Source organism: Thunnus maccoyii, chromosome 6 (genome assembly GCF_910596095.1).
Source record: "Thunnus maccoyii chromosome 6, fThuMac1.1, whole genome shotgun sequence".
In the NCBI taxonomy this organism is placed as follows: Eukaryota; Metazoa; Chordata; class Actinopteri; order Scombriformes; family Scombridae; genus Thunnus; species Thunnus maccoyii.
This window is the reverse complement of record NC_056538.1, coordinates 21,293,682-21,314,537: the sequence shown is the minus strand read 5'-3', so window position 1 is coordinate 21,314,537 and position 20,856 is coordinate 21,293,682. Positions and strand designations below refer to the sequence as shown.

At 41.0% G+C, this 20,856-nt stretch overlaps 2 protein-coding genes across 2 annotated transcripts in view; one reads left to right on the top strand and one right to left on the bottom strand.

Annotated features, from left to right (window-relative positions):
- Window positions 1-6,359, bottom strand: part of aadac (arylacetamide deacetylase) — a 31,557-nt gene extending 25,198 nt beyond the window's left edge. Inside the window, exon 1 of the mRNA XM_042413826.1 lies at window positions 6,276-6,359. The gene's annotated coding sequence lies outside the window, so the exon portion shown is untranslated. The remainder of the gene's footprint in view (window positions 1-6,275) is intronic.
- On the top strand, window positions 5,756-19,595 carry igsf10 (immunoglobulin superfamily, member 10). The gene is made up of 10 exons (XM_042413823.1): window positions 5,756-5,878; window positions 6,192-6,448; window positions 8,457-8,586; window positions 8,732-9,122; window positions 9,718-10,482; window positions 10,692-12,509; window positions 12,691-14,316; window positions 14,791-15,694; window positions 16,662-17,028; window positions 17,106-19,595. The coding sequence occupies exons 2-10, from the start codon at window positions 6,246-6,248 to the stop codon at window positions 18,654-18,656; spliced, it is 7,755 nt and encodes a 2,584-aa protein (XP_042269757.1). The 5' UTR covers window positions 5,756-5,878; window positions 6,192-6,245; the 3' UTR covers window positions 18,657-19,595.
- Window positions 19,596-20,856: the final 1,261 nt, after the last annotated feature.

Genomic DNA, 20,856 nt, shown 5'->3' with positions numbered 1-20,856 from the left:
CATACTATCTCAGTTTGTTGCAGTGGTGGAACTTGTTCAAACAAAACAAGCGGGGCATTAAATAGATCCACTCACACAACAACAGAAGCCCCTGTCCACAAAAAATCAACACATATGGTTCTGATCATAGCATCTGAAGCCGACAGAGCAGAGGCTTAAGCTCTCTAACAAAAGGTCAGTGTCCTATTTTCGGACAGAGATGCTGACCAGCTCACTGGCAACAAGGGGACTGTAACTAGTGTAAGATAAGTAGATAAAGAATTACTATTTGAACAGTAATGATATTGCACCTATCAATCAAAGCATTTTTTAAGCAAACTGAAGTTTGCTTTCTCTGTTTGGAAAAATGTCAACTACTGTGTGAGTTATCTTTTTAAACCTGGAAAGGTAAAAATAAACATTTAAAACTGTGTGTAGGCATTTAAAAATCATTTAAATTTAAGATCTCAATCATTATCAATAGAAGAACGCAATCCAGGATCTGTGATAGAAAAGCAATATGATTAATTTTGTTTGTCAATAAATAATATTGTCACAGTCTTGCTCTATGTCCCTTCCTCCAGCTGCATTCCCACTTCCCCAGGTCCCTTAGTTGCCATTCTTCACCAGTCCACCAGATTTCCTCAGATCTTTCTCCTTGCTTTACAGATCCTGCCATTCCCATCTGCCCTGTGATCACCTTATTCCCCTCACCTGAACTTCCCTGCCCATCTCCTCACCTGCACCTCATTCCCTCATCAGCCACTTGCTTCATCTACCGGCACAGTCTGTCTCATCGCTGAAACTCTGTGGATTTAATATAACTGCTGTTTGGACTGTTTTGATTTGCCACCCATGCCTGTGAGCTTTCGTATCTTCTCTTTTGACAATAAATTGTCCCTGCCTCTATAGTCGGTATTCGGGTCCTTCCCCTTCTGCCTAATACACACTACCACAAATGTACAACATGTTTTTGAAATGAATAATAAGTAAAGAATGTTCCCTTCTTTGTAACAAACCCAATGCTGCTGTTGAGTTACATTTTATCAAGCTACTGAACTTAAACCGCTCCAGAAACCAAATTCCAGTGACCTTGTTTATCATCATTTCATCAATCTTGACACCTGGGGTGTCAGTATAAACTGCATTAATGGTGTTGTAAAAACACAAAACCACAGTGATGGGGCAAGACGGAGAAACAAGTGCTCCTCATCTTTAACTCTGTACCAGATATATATTTAGAGCTGTAGTGGCCTCTCTTTCACAGAATTGTCACCTGCCTTGTCATGAGCCTAAAGGCCAAAGGTTACATCAAACTCATGACAGACAGCTGTTAACATGTGTGACTAATGTCACATTGATAAGACATGTCAAGAGAACTCAGTTCTTTGTCTTTAGTATAGCTGGAAGTTTATGAAACCTGAGTCACAGCATATGCAGCAGTGAAGTCACCGAGCTGGAAGTGAATTGCCCCGAAACCTCACACAACACACAAATTAACACACACTATACTATGTTTCTAAACAAAGACAGACCGTATTAAATTTCATTACAAATATAAACATGTACAGTGCTTTTTTTAATCAAGAGTCACTCCATCTAGAATTTAATGTCATCCCTCTGGCTACAACCATAAAAAAACTCAGGTGTTCCATAAAGTCCACGGTAACTACAGTCCTGCTTATTTGGGATGTCCAAGTTGCCAAACATGGAGGAATATGATGCAGACTAACAGAGACAGATTTCAAGCAACCGGCAGCAATGGGGGAGATTTTGAGCCATGCACGCTGATGTAATTTTTGATCTAGGACCATTATTATGTCACTTAATTGAGTTTTAATATTTCAGATGAGATAGTAACCATTTAAATTACCAATATGTGGTCAGTTTATTCAAATAATGCCTGTTTGGAAATTTGCTGCAACGTTTTCGGAGATGCAGTGTTTCCCAGAGGCTGAGAATTTACTTGTGGCAGTGAGTGGTGCAGCGAGTGACCGATTTACATGCAGAGACTCATGTAGTTTAATTTTCTGTAGCTACAATTCACAGATCTCCTCTAAGCGCCTTACATGCGGACTATCTGCAGACACTACAATTTACCGATGTTCCCTTAATGCCTCACATGCAGGCTATCAGTAGACGCTAGCTAGGTGGCTGTGCACAGAGAAGCCTCTAGTCTCCACTCAGTTGCTGCAGCATGTAACTCAGACAGATTTTTTCTACCTGGGCCAGCCGCCTGAGTAGAGCCTATGTGTGGGAAACGCTGGAGCTGCTGACCAGGTGAGACCTGAACTGATCTGTGCAGCTCTTTGGCAATTTACCACTGACTCTAATGTCTCCATAGCATTTTGATATCTTGACGACGCCATAGCACAGACTGAGGACTGAGGGCAGACTGGACACTACAGTGACTCAATATAACCTCTTGATGTACAAAGTGGCATTACGAGACAGGACAGGCTGTCTTACATAGAGCACCTTTAAAGGTGAAAACAGATCTTAAGATTTTTGAAAAGACAACATGCCCGACGTGTGATGACTGTCTTCATCAAAATACAGATTCTACAGTCTTGGGAAGAGCACAAATTGAATGACTCAATAAATTCACTCAATAAAAAACACATTGGATAACAGATGTTATGCAAGTCCGATATCACACAAGCACAAATTCTCACGTTTGACTCCACCAAAACAGAAATGGACATCCATCAAATACTGTTTACCTGGCTATCTGTCCACAAGTTGCAATATCATATATCTGCTTGCATTTTGTAATCTCATTTTCTCAAACTATCGGTATGTATAACAACAATAAAACAACAATTAATCTTTTCAGTGCCCCTTCACGCACTGTATATACGAAATCACTTTTTTATGTTTATGTTTCTCTAACTAAACTGTTAAAGAGGTGTTCTAAGTTTGTTTACTGCTCTGTGAACTTTCATGGCATTTAAGTTTAGATAGAGAACTTTTATCAAAAGAGCCACGACACCACTTAGAGTATAACTTAACTTAAACTATGTGCCAACTGACACACAGGGAAATAACTTTCTAAATTATGAATGCATGTACTGTATATAGGCTATGTATAATCAGAAAAATTAATATATGTATTAATATATGAAGGTTGTTACTGTAACACAAGAACTAGAAGAACATAAAATGTGTTGAATTATTAGGAGAAAGTTCCACATGAGGAAAAACATGTCAAGGATGTAAGGCGATATTTTTTCCAAACCACACTATGCCTGTCATTCACCTCCCACAGCGGTGGGCCCCCAGTCATATCCGAGCAGTGAGTGTGAGGAGCTGAGACCAATGCTGTATGTGTCTATAGATTCCTCAGAGCCTACCAGCTAGCTGTGACTTTTAACAGCCAACCCGTCCCTCTACACTCCCTTTGCCCCTGGTCAGTAAGGAGGACGACTGTATATGAGGAATTCCCTAAATCAAACAACCTACTGCAGAATTATTTGAAGTCATTCAAACTTAAAGTAAATTTAAAACCACCAGGAATCCCAACTTAGAACATTTAAGTATTGTAGCTTGAAGAATAACACAGCTGCCCTTATAGTACTCTATCATCTGGAGTACATTAAAGTCAATGGGAAACAGTTTTCTTGGCCAAAAAACAGGGATGAACCAGACTCAAACAAACAAATCATATTGTCCAGACCACATAGCTATATACATGCACACACACACACATACAAAAAAACCTGTTGCAAGCTATGCTATTTTCATCTCATCTCATCTCCTCAACCCTCTAAGCCTCTTATCACTGCAATTTGCCATCTCTAAGAAGAGGCTTATTTCTTCAGTTACAATGATGATTTGACTGGGATCAAGACATAATTAACTCTAAAAATTCTGCTCTGTTAGCAGATTAAATCCACTCTAACAGGCATGAATTCTTCATAATTGAATTAATTCATGTTTGTATCAAGATTACCTTGGAGAGATGAGAATAGAGCATTGGTAACACCAATCACTGTGATACTTTGATTCAATGAATCACGTGTGTAGCCTCTAACGATACAGGATTAATAGTGCCTGTCCTCCCTGATCACTGTTGGTAGATTTACAGGAATTTCTCCCTTCATTTACAGTAACAAATGCGAGAGCGCACCAATTTCTCTGGGTGAGAAATAAGACTCACTCAAACACACTATTTAAGCAACAGTGATGAAGAGAAGAGAAGAGAAGAGAAGAGAAGAGAAGAAGTGTTGCTGTCGACATGTGTTGGTGTGTTGTCCAGATGTTCAAGTAAACAACAGTGATGACACAAGCAGTTGAACGAGGCCATATTGCCTGTGACCTGAAATAATTGATGAAAGGGATCCCCATAAACTGTCCTTCCACACAAATTACCAGTCCATAAACACATTCATGATGAAGTTATCTCATTATCTCTCTTATTCCTCTGTGGTTCAAATATGACTGAAAGGTTATACTGTAGCCATTTATAGTCTTCTGTGACCCCTCTTCCTTATATGTGCAACTATATCTGCATGTGAGTGTGTTGAGGTGTGTGTATGTGATTGTGAGTCTCTGCGTGTGTGTGTGTGTGTGTGGATGGGTGTCCAAAGTGTGTGCATGTTTGTTGATGTTTGACGGTGTGGATGTGGGCTGTGGTGAGCCATGGTGACACAGAGCATAGTATTTGGGAGGCCAAAACACACATGGTATGATTTAAAGACAGCTTAAGCTGCGGGGCACATGGATACTCTCTCATGAATACTGTTTACAAGTGAATGAATCAGAAATGTTGACAACGACAGTCACGATGAGTTATGCAAACAGTAAGGTGGGGATTAATCAGATGCTGGGACAGGTATAATTTTTAGTTCTGGGAAACAGAGATCTATGTTGAAGGTATAGTCAAGGTTTAAAGGTACACACACTCACTTGTGAACTGTGATGAGTTTCAAAACAACAGCATGAGGATGCTGAATGACCCTATAATAAGATGAGGGAGCGTACATTTAAATGTCCTATTCTTAAAGCTTCTAAATATGTGTATTGCTAAATATGCTGAGCATATAAAGGGAATTAAACAATCCAGTCAAAATTATTGGATTTAGAAAAAGACAAAAAACTGACCCAAACATGCCTGGAATGATGCTGGGTTCGTGACTTCACCGTGAGAAAAACAAAGCAAAACAAACTAATAAAAAGATTCAAGTGTCCCATGTGACGGGAGAGAAGACAGTAAAATACTTATTGAACTCATCTACAACACATTTGTCCTTGACCATCATGACTGGATGGTACTTTGATGTGAAACAAGGAGTTTCAACAGTGTTTGGGGAGCTGAGAGCACTTGCCATACCATGTCCAAATGCAATCTTGTACTATTTATTATTATGAAAGAGAGCCAAGATGAGCAAAAATGTCTAAATTATTCAGGAGCCATATATAATAAATCACATCAGGGAAGCATTTAAATTCATTATCTAAATTATGGGCTTCAGTGTAAAACAGTTTGATGACCTACTTCTAAAACTTAATCACATATGTCAGATATTACTATCTTGGCTGCAATTAATATTCCACTCTTGTCAACTGAAGAAGGCTTTTGTGTTTTTTTGGTGGCATTTAACAGTCTATCAAATGCGTGGTTTCCCAGCAGATTGCTTCCCTGAGTATTTCGTGGTCCAGGATTACATTTCAACAGATTACAAAGTGGGGCGGAGGAGACCAAAGTGAGCGCTCAACTACACAGGCGCTCACACAGACATGACTCCAGTCCCCCTGCGCCTCAGACGCACCGCACTCATCTGAAGACTCAATCTGGAGGACTACTGAAACTGAATGTGGACCTTTCCCACTTTCTTCCACTGGATTTTTTAATTCCTACAAGTGCAGCAATCCCGTTTGCTACAGCTGCCTAAGTGCGGTGAGGGAAATTGTAGATAGTTTCTTTCCAGGGGCAAAATTCATTGATGTATAGTTTAACATGTGGTATTTATATCATCTTTGCATAAGACTTTGCATTTTTCTCTAGTTGACTTTTTTTATCCTATTCTAACTGCATGTGCACTCTTATCACACAAATTTCTTCTTTCTCCATAATGGCTATAGATAATTGTCAATAAGAACAAGCAAGCGATAAGTAGTTAACAAGTGATGATGCAAATTGAACTATTTATCTATCTGTTATCATTCATATTTGGGAAAAACGCTACAACACGCTGTGCTTCTCTCTCCAGGTGGGTTTCATTAATGGTTCAGAACAAAGTGTAGCCCCCCTCTTCCTGTGCACTATGAGTGTGTGTGCCTGCAGCGCTTCATACCTGCGGAGGTTGCTGCTGAGGACTCTGTTGTTCTTGGCTGCTGTGCTGCCAACGAGCGGCGACTGCCCCAAATCATGCGCCTGTTATGTTCCCACCGAAGTGCACTGCACCTTCAGATACCTGACCGCAATACCTGACCACATCCAGCCAGCTGTGGAAAGAATTAACCTCGGGTGAGCTCTCGCTTTCTTTCCATTTTTTTTTAGCAGATTGGAGAACTGTAGCTACTCTGGGGATGAATAATTTTATTAAGTGATTGAATGCACAGGCGGTAAGAGTGCAAGAAACTAGCTAAGTTACTGCCTTTTCTGTTTAAAATAGCAAAATATACACATCCAGTAATGCTAAAATAAGTAACTGCTTAATATTAAAATGTTAAAAAATAAATAAATGGAAGTAATTTTTCATTCACTGACAATTAACAACGTAAACGCTAACTAATTTCGTAACTGTTAAATTAGCTTTTGATTTTTTAAGATTGGCAAGGCAGGCTAGCTTAGCTCTGGCCGAAATGGCTAACGTTAGGGTTAGCTAGTCACGTTAGCCAAGGTCAGCTTTAATAGCTAACAAGCCAACCTGCGAAAAAGCAACTTTTACAGCAACTACTAGCTAGCTCTTCACTTCTGGATTGACTCACTTCTGAAAACTGGTAGAGCAAAGTTTCACCTCTTGTCCATGAAGAGCAAAAGTCCCGCCCTGTTCGCCAGCTAGGTTCTCTTTTTTAAAAAAAGGTTTTTGGTCTCCTCTTCTTGAGAGTGTGAATGTAGTTAGCCTACATACAGAAATAATGTGATACATAAAAAAGATGTGGTCTGACACGTTGGGCTGTCAAGATAAACAATTTGTTACATTTAGCAGAGACAACACTAATGTGTGGGGTGATGGTGAAGATAAGTTTGCGGCATTGCAGCCTTACATTTGTGCCACTATTTAAAAACTGTTTTGGTTGATTCTAAAAGCTTTTTGTCAGTCTATTTTGTTAAACACACCCACCTTATTAAATTTACTTCTCAAGGTGTAGTCAGTCCAGAATAGAAACTTTCCTATGGCAGATATTAATATATCATGGCAGGATAAGCACAGGTGTAATTACTAACATTAATTACATACAGTATTAGCTGTGTCAGTTCCAGGCTCCTGTTATTATGTATGCTGGCACACTGGCATGACTACTCTTGATGGAACTGAGCCATTATTAATGTTATTAGTTTCACCTGTGCTTTTCATTGTATGATAAGTTAAAATGTATGTTAGGCTATGTAAAATGTGTATTGATAACGCAAATTTCATACACTGGCTGAAGGATGTAGGACAGAAAATTGCATGGGCAGGGTTGCAAATATCAAGTTGACTATACTATACAATACTTTGTGTAGTCTACAAATAGTGCTTGTTTACCATCTCTTGTTAGTTTTTATGCACTTTGTCATTTTACTAGTACATTAACTGTGGTGACCTTACATGATCTCAACATATCTATCCCCAGGTTGGGGGTGCAGCATTGTGATGATGTTATGATGAGCTTTATGATAATGAAGTATCTGTGTACTTAATACCAAATACTCTTGAACGTGGCGGCTCAGGAGGTAGAGCAGGTCGTCCACTAATCGGAAGATCAGCGGTTCGATCCCCGGCTCCTCCAGTGTATGAATATGTGTGCGAATGGGTGAATGTGGGCATGTAGTGTAAAAGCACTTTGAGTGGTCGGAAGACTAGAAAGACACAATATAAATGCAGCCCATTTACCATTTACTAATGTTGTAAAAGCATCTATTGTTTTTTTTCAGTCTGTGCCAATTAAAAATACATATTTCACACCTTCCACCACATGTTATGTATATTCCACAAGTGTGTGGTGAAATAGAAGATTATCAGATTTACAGTTATAAAAAACAAAACATTTTTCATTAAGATACTGCTGTAGATACTACATATTTGGACAATAATAATATTGTTATTGTTTCATCCTTTGACACAACAAAGCAATTAAGATTTTCAAATTTATTGCTTAAATTGTATGTTGAAGTGAAGTACACCGCAGTGCTCGTTATGTCGATATTAATGAGACTGTTTTCATTGTTCATTAATTGCCATAGATAACATGGTAAACTGGCGACATTAAGTGAGAGTGATGATGAATAATTCCAAGCTGAAGTCTCTTTTTGATTTCTCTGTCTTTAGGTACAACAGCATAACTGTCTTGGGAGAAAACGATCTTTCAGGACTTGAGAACTTGGAGCTATTGATGCTGCATAGCAATACTATCCACAGTATTGAAGACAGAGCATTCCAAGACCTCAAGTCGTTACAGGTAAAATCATGTGTTTGTCAGTCTTGTTTGAAGTTCACTGGAATGGAAGAGATCATGAAATAGAACGCCTGAGTTATTGTGTTACTTTCATGGTCTTAAGTCAACATTACTTTTTGCCAAACATTTCTCAATCATGTTCTCACAGGTTCTGAAGATGTCCTATAATAAAGTAAAGGAAATCAACAAAGAGACATTCAAAGGCCTGGACAGTCTGCTGAGACTCCACATGGACCACAACAACATTGAGTTCATCAGCCCGGAGGCTTTCTATGGCCTGACCAATCTACAGTTGGTCCATCTGGAGGGTAATCATCTCCAGCAGCTCCACCCAGACACATTCATTACACTGAGACACAGCCAGGTGTTCAAGGTTTCCTCAGTGAGAAACATCCACCTGTCAGACAACCTCCTCACCAGCTTGCCTGCAGATATTTTCTCAGGCTGCAGCCAGTTGGAAAACCTCTTCCTGCATGGTAACCCCTGGACTTGTGATTGCCGTATGAACTGGTTCCCAGTGTGGGCACAGAGAAACGCAGGTGAGGAGTAGAACTGTGTGTTAACTTTGGTGCAGTCTGAGTGCATGTTCACAAGGGAAGGTATTTACTAATGTTGAGCAACCTGTATCTTACATATGCGAAACATTTTCCTTTTTATCTTAATCTTTGTGGAACTGTGTTTGCTAGCAGCTTTAATAAGTCACATCTGGTAAAGTTTTTAACTGCATTTGCACTTTAATAGTTTATTCTGCACTTTTAAAGTGGTATGTATTTTCTGCTACAAACTGATAGTGTGTGGAACAGTATCCCAAGCAAGAAAAGCTATCTAAAGGAAACATAAATCTTTGCAGAGACATCACTGGAGATAGAGATCATATCCTCTCTTCATCATGAGAGCTACAGAAAATTCTAAAGACACAGAAGACAAAAGTTATACCTTTTATTCGTGACTTGGCTGATGTAAAAGTCAACTCATAAATTACAAATCTGTAAGGTGATGATGATGATGATCTTTTATGGTTCATAAGTTTTTACTCATCAGTTTCAGCTTGGTTGGCCCATATTGTGGGAACTGTAAATGTTCTTTTACATGCAACCGTCTTAATGCTACAACACTTGATTTAAATGTTTCCAGGTGTGCTGAAATGCAAGCGAGACAGGAGATATCCAAGAGGCCAGCTGTGTCCTGTTTGTGAAAATCCTACCTTTTACCATGACAGACCCCTGTCCCTTCTCCCTAGTGACTCCTTCACTTGTTCCAAACCCTGGATCCATCCCCATCTAAAGAAGAAAAACATCAGCCTGGACGAGGGGGACTTCACTCCAGTTTCCCCCAAGGACTTTATCGCCCCATTAGGCTCTATGCAAATGAACCTGGCTGACCAGTTTCACAATGATGCCAGCCTATCCTGCACTGTCCAGAGGCCATATGCTGTTGAGAACCTCACACTAACATTGGAGGAGGAGGGAGGAAATAACATCACTGTGCTTACAGCTGGCATAACTACATATTTGGTCTGTAACATTGACTATGAACACATCCAGCGGTTGTGGCAGATCCTGGCCACCTACAGTGACTTTCCAATGAGACTGGAGAGAGGCTTAATGCTGGCCAGAAGCCCAGAAATGGTGTACAGGTACAGTCAGGAACCAAAGGAGGGAGAGGAGTTGGTTCACACAAACATTGAGGGTGAAATTAAAGCCTCTCCTGCATGGTTGATGCAGGGGGAGATTAACTTCCAGCTTGACCGCACTTCTACCACTTCCTCTACTCTGCACATTAAGTACCAGTCTGTGGTCAACCTACGTATGGAAAACACATCCCCTAAGAAGGACCGCTATTCCTGGACCATGATAAAGCGAGACAACAAAACCAAGACTGAGCACACAGTACTTACAGGTGGGAGTTAGAGATTAATAAACTAGCTGCCCATAATTAAACTCTGAGCTGATGCATAAAAACCTACTGAGCAATTAACATGATGAAACAGCCAGCACTGTAAAAAAAAATCAATACTTTAACCATTGAACATGTTTTATATACTGTAGTTCCAGTAGATCTGACAGCAATACTTACTGCAATAAATATTGTTTTTTATTTAAACATAGGTGGTGTGGCACAGTTAAGCTGTCAAATCCAGGGTGAGCCAAAGCCTTTGTTGGAGTGGATTTTACCAGATGGAAGTAAGGTCAGAGCGCCCTACACCAGTGAGGACAGGAGGATCATAATCACTGCTGAAGGGAAGCTCACTCTGCGGGGTGCAGATGCCTCCGACACAGGCCTCTACCGATGCATTGCCACAAACTACCTGGATGCAGATATTCTCACCTTTCGAGTGACAGTTCTGTCCCCTGATGTGGAAGAATTTGATGTCAATGGTGTCCAACTCTCACAGCCACTGGGTAAAAATCTGTTATTTGAGTGTGGTTCTTCAGGAAGTCCTAAGGCCTCGGTACAGTGGATCCTCCCTGACCACTCAATACTCGACAAGTCTCATGGAAACAGAAAGTTGTATGAGAATGGATCCCTACTGATTGAGGGTCTCACTGCGAGGGACCGAGGATTTTATAGGTGTTTGGTTGCTAATCACCTGGGAGTTGACCTGCTGGTGTCTCAGGTGACAGTAACTGGAGAAAGGACAGTCTTTGACAATGAGGGCTCCGGGATAGAAATGGAGGTCAAGATGGACCCCACTGTGACTGACAACACAGTCACCCTCAGTGAGACCCCGTCTTCCAGTTCCTTTGACGGAACTAGTCAGGAATCCAGGACCGTCACCTCAGATCGACCGTACCCCAGACTGAGGTTACGGGGCAAAGGAGGCCTAGGGGGTAGATTGGGACAGAGAAGGAGGGGTCCAGTCAGCAACAGACGCATGTGGAGCAGTAGGGTCTTTGATAAAGCACACAGGAAAGTGGACCCAGAGAAATTTGCTGAATTTATGAAAAAGGCTCAAGATGGATCAAGAATAAAGACAGAGAGAGAGAAGGTAAAAGATGTAGAGTCACATACTGTTTTTTCTGGTGATGGTGAAATTGGCTCTGGTGAGGGTCATAGTAAAAACCATCTCAACATTCTACCAAGTATAGTCAAGCCAACTACAGATAACCCAGAAGAAGGTAGAATATTTGGGCAGGAGAACAGGCAGTCTGAAACAACCGAACAGACCAGTCAGGGTAGTATCGTAGCAACAACAGGGACACATCAGACAGTAACAGAAAATACAAACACATTAACAACAGAGTCATATATGCAGTCTGATGCTACACCAATCAGGTCCACATTCATGCACAATCCAACAGAAAGGAGTGAAAGTCAAAGAGATGCATTCACACCATATGACACAATTTCACACAACACAGGCATTTCTAGTTTTGATGAGACTACAGAGTTTTATGCCCTGGAAAGAACTACTAAGCCAGTCACTCTCCAAGTCACTGTGACAGACACTTCACAAGAAACTCAGCTCCTCTTTTCAGGAGAACAACCTGCAGAACCAGAGACATCCACTGGGGCGGCACTCTCATTTACCACAGACCCTTATGTCACTCCAATGAGGGATGGACCAGGCCCAGGGGAGATAGTCATCCACACAGATCCAGAAAGCCAGACTACATTCACAGCCGTCACCACTACAAAGAGACAGCAAGATGAGATCACATTCCACACTACCCAAACAATCAAATCCCCACGCCTTTCTGCTGGATCCACCATCATCTCCCGGCAGCAGATCCATATCATCCCAAACAAGAATGGCAGAAGAGGGGGCCGCAGGAGGACCTTCCAAGGCCGCAGGAGGATCATCAAACCCAACAGGATTACTGACATACAGTCCTTCATCAATAAATTTAAACAGCCATCAGTGCACAAGGGTCAAGTGACGCAAGGGAATGCCACGGTGCCATATAGAATTGAACTGACCACAGGTAAGTATCCTTGTTCAGTAAGTAAAGCCATAGTTCAGTTTGTGCTTAATTTTTCTGGACATGCTTCTGACATTTCATGCATCTATTATAACTAATAGCACTATTAAAAAAAATCTATTTACTTATCTATCCATTGTACATGAAACTTAGAGGCATTGTAATGTTTTGGGCTTTTTTTCAGACTGTGACTGTAATGAAGACAAAAAGAAGACAGAAACCACTGATCTGCAGGTGGTCACACCAACAGCTTCTTCTAGTTCATCTTTACACAGAACAGAGAGACCTGCCTCTACACAAAATACTCCAGCTTCACCCACAAACTATTTTATTGCTTCAAATGCCCCCTTCACACATACAGAGTCCAGGCCAGATGTTTCCAATGGCTACATAACTTCTGCTGATGCCCCTGAGTTTGACCCTACAATTGATCCATTTTTGACCACAAACAAAGAACTGTCAATCTCCACCACAACCACTACTACAACCACCTCTAAAGTTATTCGTGGGAGAATTCCATGGAACAGGCTGTTTGGAGGCAGACAAAGGGAAGAGATACTGGGCAGGTTAAGGAAGCCATTTATCAACCCCAAAACCTCAACTACAGCTGAAACTACAACAATGACCTCAACTACAGCCCCTGGTGCTATGCCCACCACCATTACAAACTCCCTGGCTGAACCTGAGACTTTGTCCCCATCCAGACACACAGAGAGCAAAGAGAGCTCATTAGATGATGACTATGGAAATTTATTCTCTGCAGAGTTTGAGCTAACAACAGTGGGACCCAGCATTCAACATCTAACTACTACTAACCCATCATATTACTCTAGGTCCTCCACCACTGCTGAAACACCACCTGAGTCACAGACTCTACCCTCCCCACCTACTGTCAAACCACCTTTAATGGAAAATCCTGATGAAGCGTTATCATCAGGGTCTGGTGGACAAGATCGGGTTTGGTGGACAAGAGGACGACAAGGACGGAGAAGGAGGCCCTTTAGGGGAAGGAGACCCTTAAAGAAACCTACAATCTCTAAATTATATCCTACTACCACAACTGAGGCTTTAACCACAGAGGTAACAAATACTGACATTACCATGGAAACTTCAGTGGAGACAACTATAGGACCTCGACAGACTGTTTCAGTCTCCAAGCCCCTGTACACGCCATCCAGGACAGCAGACAGAACCACGGTAACTGTTTCAGCTGAGGAAACATCAGAGCGGGAGACATACTCATACGAGGAAGTTGACTGGAACAGGTTCACATCTAGCAGTACACCAGTCTATACTACAACCAACACACCTTTTATCCCTTCCACCACATTCATGCCAACTACCTCAAAACGGCCATACACAACAGCTCAGAACAGAGTCCACAGCTATATCAGACCACCAACACAGAAGAACAATGGTCCCACCACTCATATGACACCAATGAGTGGAATCAAACCTACTGTGCAAAGCAGTGCTGCCAGAGGAAGTGCAGATAAAGGCCTAAACTTTGACACAATGACCATATTTACAGCAGAGCAAGGATACACCAATACCCCAGCCCCATACAATAACAAGGATATACACAATGCCATCACCAGTGTTTATAATCATGCCACAGGCTATGAAACTACCGGGGCCAATATTGCTGGCTTTCAACCCACGACAATGGTCATGACAAGCAAACCTAAGATAGTTGGTGGCAATGCAGCAAGCTTTACCGTTTTGGCTGACTCAGATGCTTTCCTGCCATGTGAGGCTGTTGGAAACCCTCAGCCAACTATAACCTGGAAACGCTTCTCCTCAAGCACAGGTACAATAACTATTTCATTAATTGTAAACCATGGAGAAAAACAAAACAAAACATCTATAAAATTTCAGATGTAGTGCAAAAGTCTTTTAAAAGCCATGTGAAAACGGTATTCTCTATTTTCAGGTGCATTTGCAAGCAATATCTAGGAATGGCAATACTAAGTAAATTAAGTCAGAAAGTCAGTGAGGCAACTAATTCTTTATTTTGACAAAGGGTTTTTAATAGCAGTAACAGCATACACATAAAAACAAATTAAAACAAATTAACAAAAAACAATACAAATGATAAGTAATAAAGCATATAAAATCATAACATTGAAGGAGGCGAGTTTTGATAAATAATCTAAAGTTACTTTTGGTTAGCCTACTTATTAAAAAGTTGCAGTTGCTTTGAATCTGTATTTGTGTGAGTGATGTATATTGTTTTTGGATGTTTTAAAGTTGTTTTTAGAAGTTGTCTCTCTCTCTCCCTCAGGAAGCACTGATACCATTAAAGGGAGGATGGGCAAGTTTGAGGTGTTGAGTAATGGCACGCTGTCCATCCAGAATGCCAACATTAAGGACCGTGGCCAGTACCTCTGTCTAGCTGAGAATGATCATGGATCAGATAAACTTGTTGTCACCCTCTCTGTGGTGGCCTATCCGTCACGCATTCTTGAGCCAAAAATACGTGAGATAAAGTCTCATGCAGGAAACACTGTGGAGATGAAATGTAAAGCAGAGGGTCGGCCCACACCTTTGATATCCTGGATTCTGGCAAACCGGACTCAAGTCAGGGGCCCAAACTCAGAGAAGGAAAGGGTATCAGTGACTGCTGAGGGGACTCTGGTCATTGAGCAGGTGTCTGTTTATGACAGAGGTCATTACAAATGCATTGCCAGTAATCCAGCTGGAGCTGATACTGCTACAGTCCGACTACAGGTGGTGGCAGCTCCACCAGGCATCATGGAGGAAAAACGGCAGCAGGCGAAAGCTGGCGTAAGGCAAAACTTATGGCTGCCCTGCACCGGCCAAGGCAGCCCTCAGCCTACTATTCACTGGGTGCTCTATGATGGGTCAGTGGTCCGTTCCAACAGACCTGCCAGGGGCACAAGGATATCAGTGTATGAGAATGGAACCCTCCACATAAAGGATGTGACTATAGCAGACAGCGGGAAATATGAATGCATTGCTACCAGCTCTACTGGTTCAGAGCGAAGGGTGGTGACTCTGACAGTAGAGAGACAAGAATCTGCACCTCAAATAGTGGAGACATCCCAGCGCGTGACCGAGTTATTCTTTGGGGACCAGCTGACACTGAATTGTTCAGCTACAGGAGACCCTAAACCCATAATTATCTGGAGGCTGCCCTCTAAAGCTGTGGTGGACCAGTGGCACAGGTAAAAATGCCTTCATCACTGGCAGTAATGCACAGAATAATATTTACAGCAAACATACTAGTAAAAGCTGGAACAAACAGTGAACATGTTGGACAAAACATAAAACATTTCTTGATAGTTTTAAGGCTGTGCAGGTCTTACAAAAAGACTCGCAGAGGAGAGGAATTCTTCACTTCAGGATTTAGTAACAAGTCTCCTTTCATGGACCAAGTCTAGGGATTTGCAAGTCTAGCTTTGATTGGAAACGGCCACACTTGAACAAAAACCAAATTTTTGAGTAACAGTTGAGCTCTTCAGCACAGCTTGAGGATATATAGTAATGATAAAACAAGAAACACCTCAAGGGGTTACTGTATTATATGTATTGGTGAAATACTTATGTTTTCATTTTAACATCTTGGTCTCAAGTTTGGTTTCCTGCATTGACCCTTTGAGCTATCCCCTTAAACTACAAAATAATGGAGTCTTGGATTTTGGTCTTATGAAAATTAAACACTGTGAGGATATAATTGTGGTTATTCTAATTAATAACATTATATTTATTAACATCAGCCTGTTCAGAGTTATAAGCAGTTTTTTAATATCTCATTATTATCATCATATCTCATTACGTTATGATATGATGCCTTTGGGGGGAAATAGTGCTGTTGACCTAAGATATACTGTAGTCAAAAGACAAGCCGTATTTATACTGAAACTTTGACAACTTGCTACAAACAGCATAAGTTCCATTTCAATAAATACTGTATATTTTGTTTGTTCTTCACTGCTTTCTCTTGAGTAGAGAAAAATAGCAGGCTGTACAGATCATGTTTTAGTCAAACACAAGTATAGAGACATAGGAATATTGTTTTACAGTATAGAGTTTACAGAATTTATATGGCCTTGTGTTTGCACTTATCAGGCTTTATTCTGTCCTCATACTAATGCTAAGTTACTCTCATTTTCATGTCATATATTTCTCCAGGATGGGCAGCAGAATCCAGGTCTTGGATAATGGTACATTAATTATTAACACTGTGATTGATAAAGATGCTGGAGACTATCTCTGTGTGGCACGAAATAAGATTGGTGATGACCTCCAACTCATGAGGGTCAGGGTATCAATGAAGCCAGCCAAGATAGAGCCTAAGCTCTATGGCAAAAAGCAGGTGCCCTATGGTAATGACTTGAAGGTTGACTGTAAAGCCTCTGGGGCTCCAAAGCCAGAGATCTCCTGGGGTCTTCCAGACGGTACAGTGGTCAACAGTGCTCTGCAGGCTGATGCCAGCAGTGGACAAGGACGAGCACGGCGCTACACTCTGTTTGACAATGGAACGCTCTACCTAAACCAGGTATGCTATAGTATCAAAAATCATATAACATATAAACATATTTTATAAGGTTTTATATTTACGTCATCTTTCTCCAGGTTGGTATGTCAGAGGAAGGGGACTACACCTGCTATGCTGAGAACCAAGTGGGAAAAGATGAAATGCATGTGCATATCACTGTGGTGACTGCTGCCCCAAGGATACGTCCACACAGCCAGACCTATGCCATGGTGAAGCCTGGAGGGAACATTCGCTTTGACTGCGAAGCAGTTGGAGAACCCAAACCCAAGATCCTGTGGATGTTGCCCACCAACGACGTAATTGCAGCATCTAATGAACGCTACCTAATGCATGTCAATGGCTCTTTGGATATCAGGGATGTGAAGCTAATCGATGCTGGGGAGTATGTTTGTTTGGCTCGCAACCCTGCTGGAGAAAACAGAAAAGTCTACAAGCTTTATATAGATGGGAATCCACCAGTAATCAATGGCTACCAGCAGAACCGGACTGTAATCAAAGATGTCGCCCCTAAATTCTCCAGGAAATTTATAGACTGTAAAGCAGAGGGCAACCCAGCTCCTATTATTACTTGGATAATGCCTGATAACATCTTTCTGACAGCACCATACTTTGGCAGTAGGATTAACGTCCACCATAATGGGACATTAGAAATACGGAACGTGCGCCCAACCGATACGGCTGAATTCATTTGCATGGCTAGGAATGATGGAGGAGAGGCAGTAATGGTGGTGCAGCTAGAGGTGACCAGTATGCTCCGAAGGCCGATCTTTAAGAACCCCTTCAATGAACGTATTGTGTCTCGGATTGGGAAAACCACAGTTCTGAACTGTTCTGCTGATGGACAGCCAATGCCAGAAATCACCTGGACGCTGCCTAATGGAACACGATTTACTGGTGGTCCTGAAGGTGTCTCCCGCCACCACCTAGGCAACGATGGGACTTTAATCATCTACAACCCTCGCCAAGAAGATGCTGGGAAGTACCGCTGTGGTGCCAAGAACGTTATGGGTTACATAGAGAAGCTAATAGTTCTGGACGTTGGGCAGAAGCCTTACATCCTGACAAGGCCGAGGGGCATCATACGCAGTGTGTCTGGGGAACCTCTTTTCCTTCACTGTCTATCTGATGGGAGTCCCAGACCCAGGATCTACTGGACCATACCTGGGGGCCACACCCTTACTCGGCCGCAAGTCCTCGGACGCTACCGTTTGCTAGACAATGGTACACTGGTTGTTGGGGACACCACTGTCCACGACCAGGGGAATTACGTCTGCAGGGCTCGGAATGATGCTGGTGAAGCTATGCTCACTGTGCCTGTTGTTGTCCTCGCCTACCCTCCACGGATCACGACAGGGCCACCTCCCAGTGTGAAGGCAGTGGCTGGGACATCTGTACAGCTCAACTGTGCCGCCATTGGGATCCCCAAGCCAGACATCACCTGGGAGCTGCCTGATCATTCATTTCTGTCAACAGCAGAACAGGGCAGGCCTATGGGTAGTGAACAGCTCCACCCTCAGGGCACACTTACTATCCAGACGCTCACGGCCTCAGACACTGGCTCATACAAGTGCCTGGCCAAGAATCACCTGGGTACAGACTCAAAAGTCATATATATACATGTACTGTGAGAAAAAGTCATGACTGGAGGAGGCCAGTGGCATATCCGAATGTAAACATTAACAGACACACAGTCACTTGTGTCTGCGAGGTATAGTACATGCTTTCTCACATGTAAAATTGTGATCACAGCTTGTGGAATATTATTTAAAAAGTGACAAATGTGGATTAAAAAAATTAACAGCACAAGAAGAGAAAGGAAACAGACGTTTTAAAAAGGGGATTTTTTTTTAAACTGGAAAATCCAGCCTGGGGCAAGAAAGTTGTTATTGTAACTTTGTAACTGGGGGTCTGGAAATTCATAGGTGGTTCTCATTTGGGGTGACTCTCATGGGAGCAAAAGGGCCAGGGCACAGTCAAATTTAAAGTGATTTCTCTGACTAGGCACTGCTGGCCACACATAGGGTTATTATTACAGCACACACAGACAGGGAGAAAAAAATGTGTAACAGATTGAAATAAAGAAAAAAAGGCTCCCAGTGGGGTTTTAATTCCCTTTAGACATTTGCCAGAAGTTGCTGCTGTCATTACACGCTGCTTTTTCGTTTAACAGCAAAAGAAAACAACAACTGGCAGAATATATAATAAAATATCTTTCAAGAGCAATTTTTTGAATTTCACAGTGGAAGAAAATAGGTTTATTCAAAAAATATATGAGGCTTGTTTTACACTGGATACTTATCTGCTTGGACAGTACAATGCTTTCATATCAGAATTTCTTTATGATACTTTTCATATTTTTATAACAGTTTAAAGCAGATTCCTTGATGTCTATCACAGTGCAGTTAATTGGTAAAAACACACTAAATCTATTGTGTTGTACACAAGAATTTACAGTAATGTTATACATTATGTTAATCTGTAATAATACAGTATACGTACAGTATATCTTTTTTGTAGTATCTACTTTATCAAAGTATGGGAGAAAAATTAAAAAAGTAAATGTTTCATGTCTTTTTAATGTGTTTTTATCACACAATTTGCACAAATACATTTCAAATTTGAGATTTGCTATTAGATATTTTTATGTATTATATATGTGAAATCGTCCATTATTGTTGAAGGTACATATAGTAATAGGTTGTTATTACTATGAGTAATAGTAGAAATCTTCCAGACACATGATTTTAACTCTCCAGCTGTGAAAATAGTTCTTCACTTCAGTGCACAAGACCCACAGGGGAACCTTTGGTTTTTGTTTGTGATTGTGTGCTGATTTGACTGCCTTTCTGCAAGTTAAACTGAGAGATGAGGGAAGAGGTTGAGACAGGGAAGAGGAACAGAGACATATATTTTTAGAAAATTAATCTGATTTGATATAATCCTGTTTGCAAAGTTAATTTTCAAGAAAAAGAAAGAAATGGTTCACATGTAACACAAAATCTTAAATTTATAATGATGAATTAATTTTTTTTGAGAGATGGTAAGATTGATATGCTCTTCCTATATAGTGATGTTTGCTCTCTAACCACACTTTTTTGGCAACTGTCTGCAGATTTACATTCCTTTTTTGTATATGTGTGTTATGAAGAAATTGTTACAGCAGTCATTTTTAGGGTATTCATTACAACAAATGCCCTTTGCCTTAAGGGCAACAACTGGAAACAATTTCATAGTAAATTGCACCAATTGTGGATTGCCTATAATGATATACATTTAGAATAGGCAAATAAACTTCCTTTTGCAAGACCTCATAAATAATGCTGTGACTTACAATAGGGTTATGTTTTTTGTGTATTAATCAGGAAAACCAGAGAGAACACAAAAAAACTACATAAAATAAAGGAATCAATTCTTCCAAAAGATGGAATTGGTAAGTCAATGACAGAGTTACATGTTTAAATCCACTACATTGCCTGTGACTGGGGTATAGACTTGTGAATGGATACGCCCAATACTCTGTCTATACACAGGCATTGGGGGTATCATTAAATGTTTCCCGTAAAGAAATAGTCATCATAGTCTTCCCTAGAGTTTTTTTCTGGTGCTGGAGCACAACGGACCACTGCAAACACAACCGTTTAACAGGACATAATTAATTTACAGTGGCTTCCAAAGCCAAACAGCTGCATTTTAATGGAAACTCAAAAAGAGGTCAGTGGTTAGTTCTCAAGTGTGTATATTCCAATAAATAAATTTTTTAGATCTTAAAAAAAGAATTTTTTCCAAAGACAGGAGCCAGTGTGCAGCAGTGTGATATGACCCAGGCAG

Coding starts and splice junctions, on each gene's coding strand:
- igsf10 (XM_042413823.1), top strand. CDS start 6,246: ATGAGTGTGTGTGCCTGCAGCGCTTCATACCTGCGGAGGTTGCTGCTG. Junction 12,510..12,690: donor TAGAATTGAACTGACCACAG/GTAAGTATCCTT, acceptor GCTTTTTTTCAG/ACTGTGACTGTAATGAAGAC. Junction 14,317..14,790: donor ACGCTTCTCCTCAAGCACAG/GTACAATAACTA, acceptor TCTCTCCCTCAG/GAAGCACTGATACCATTAAA.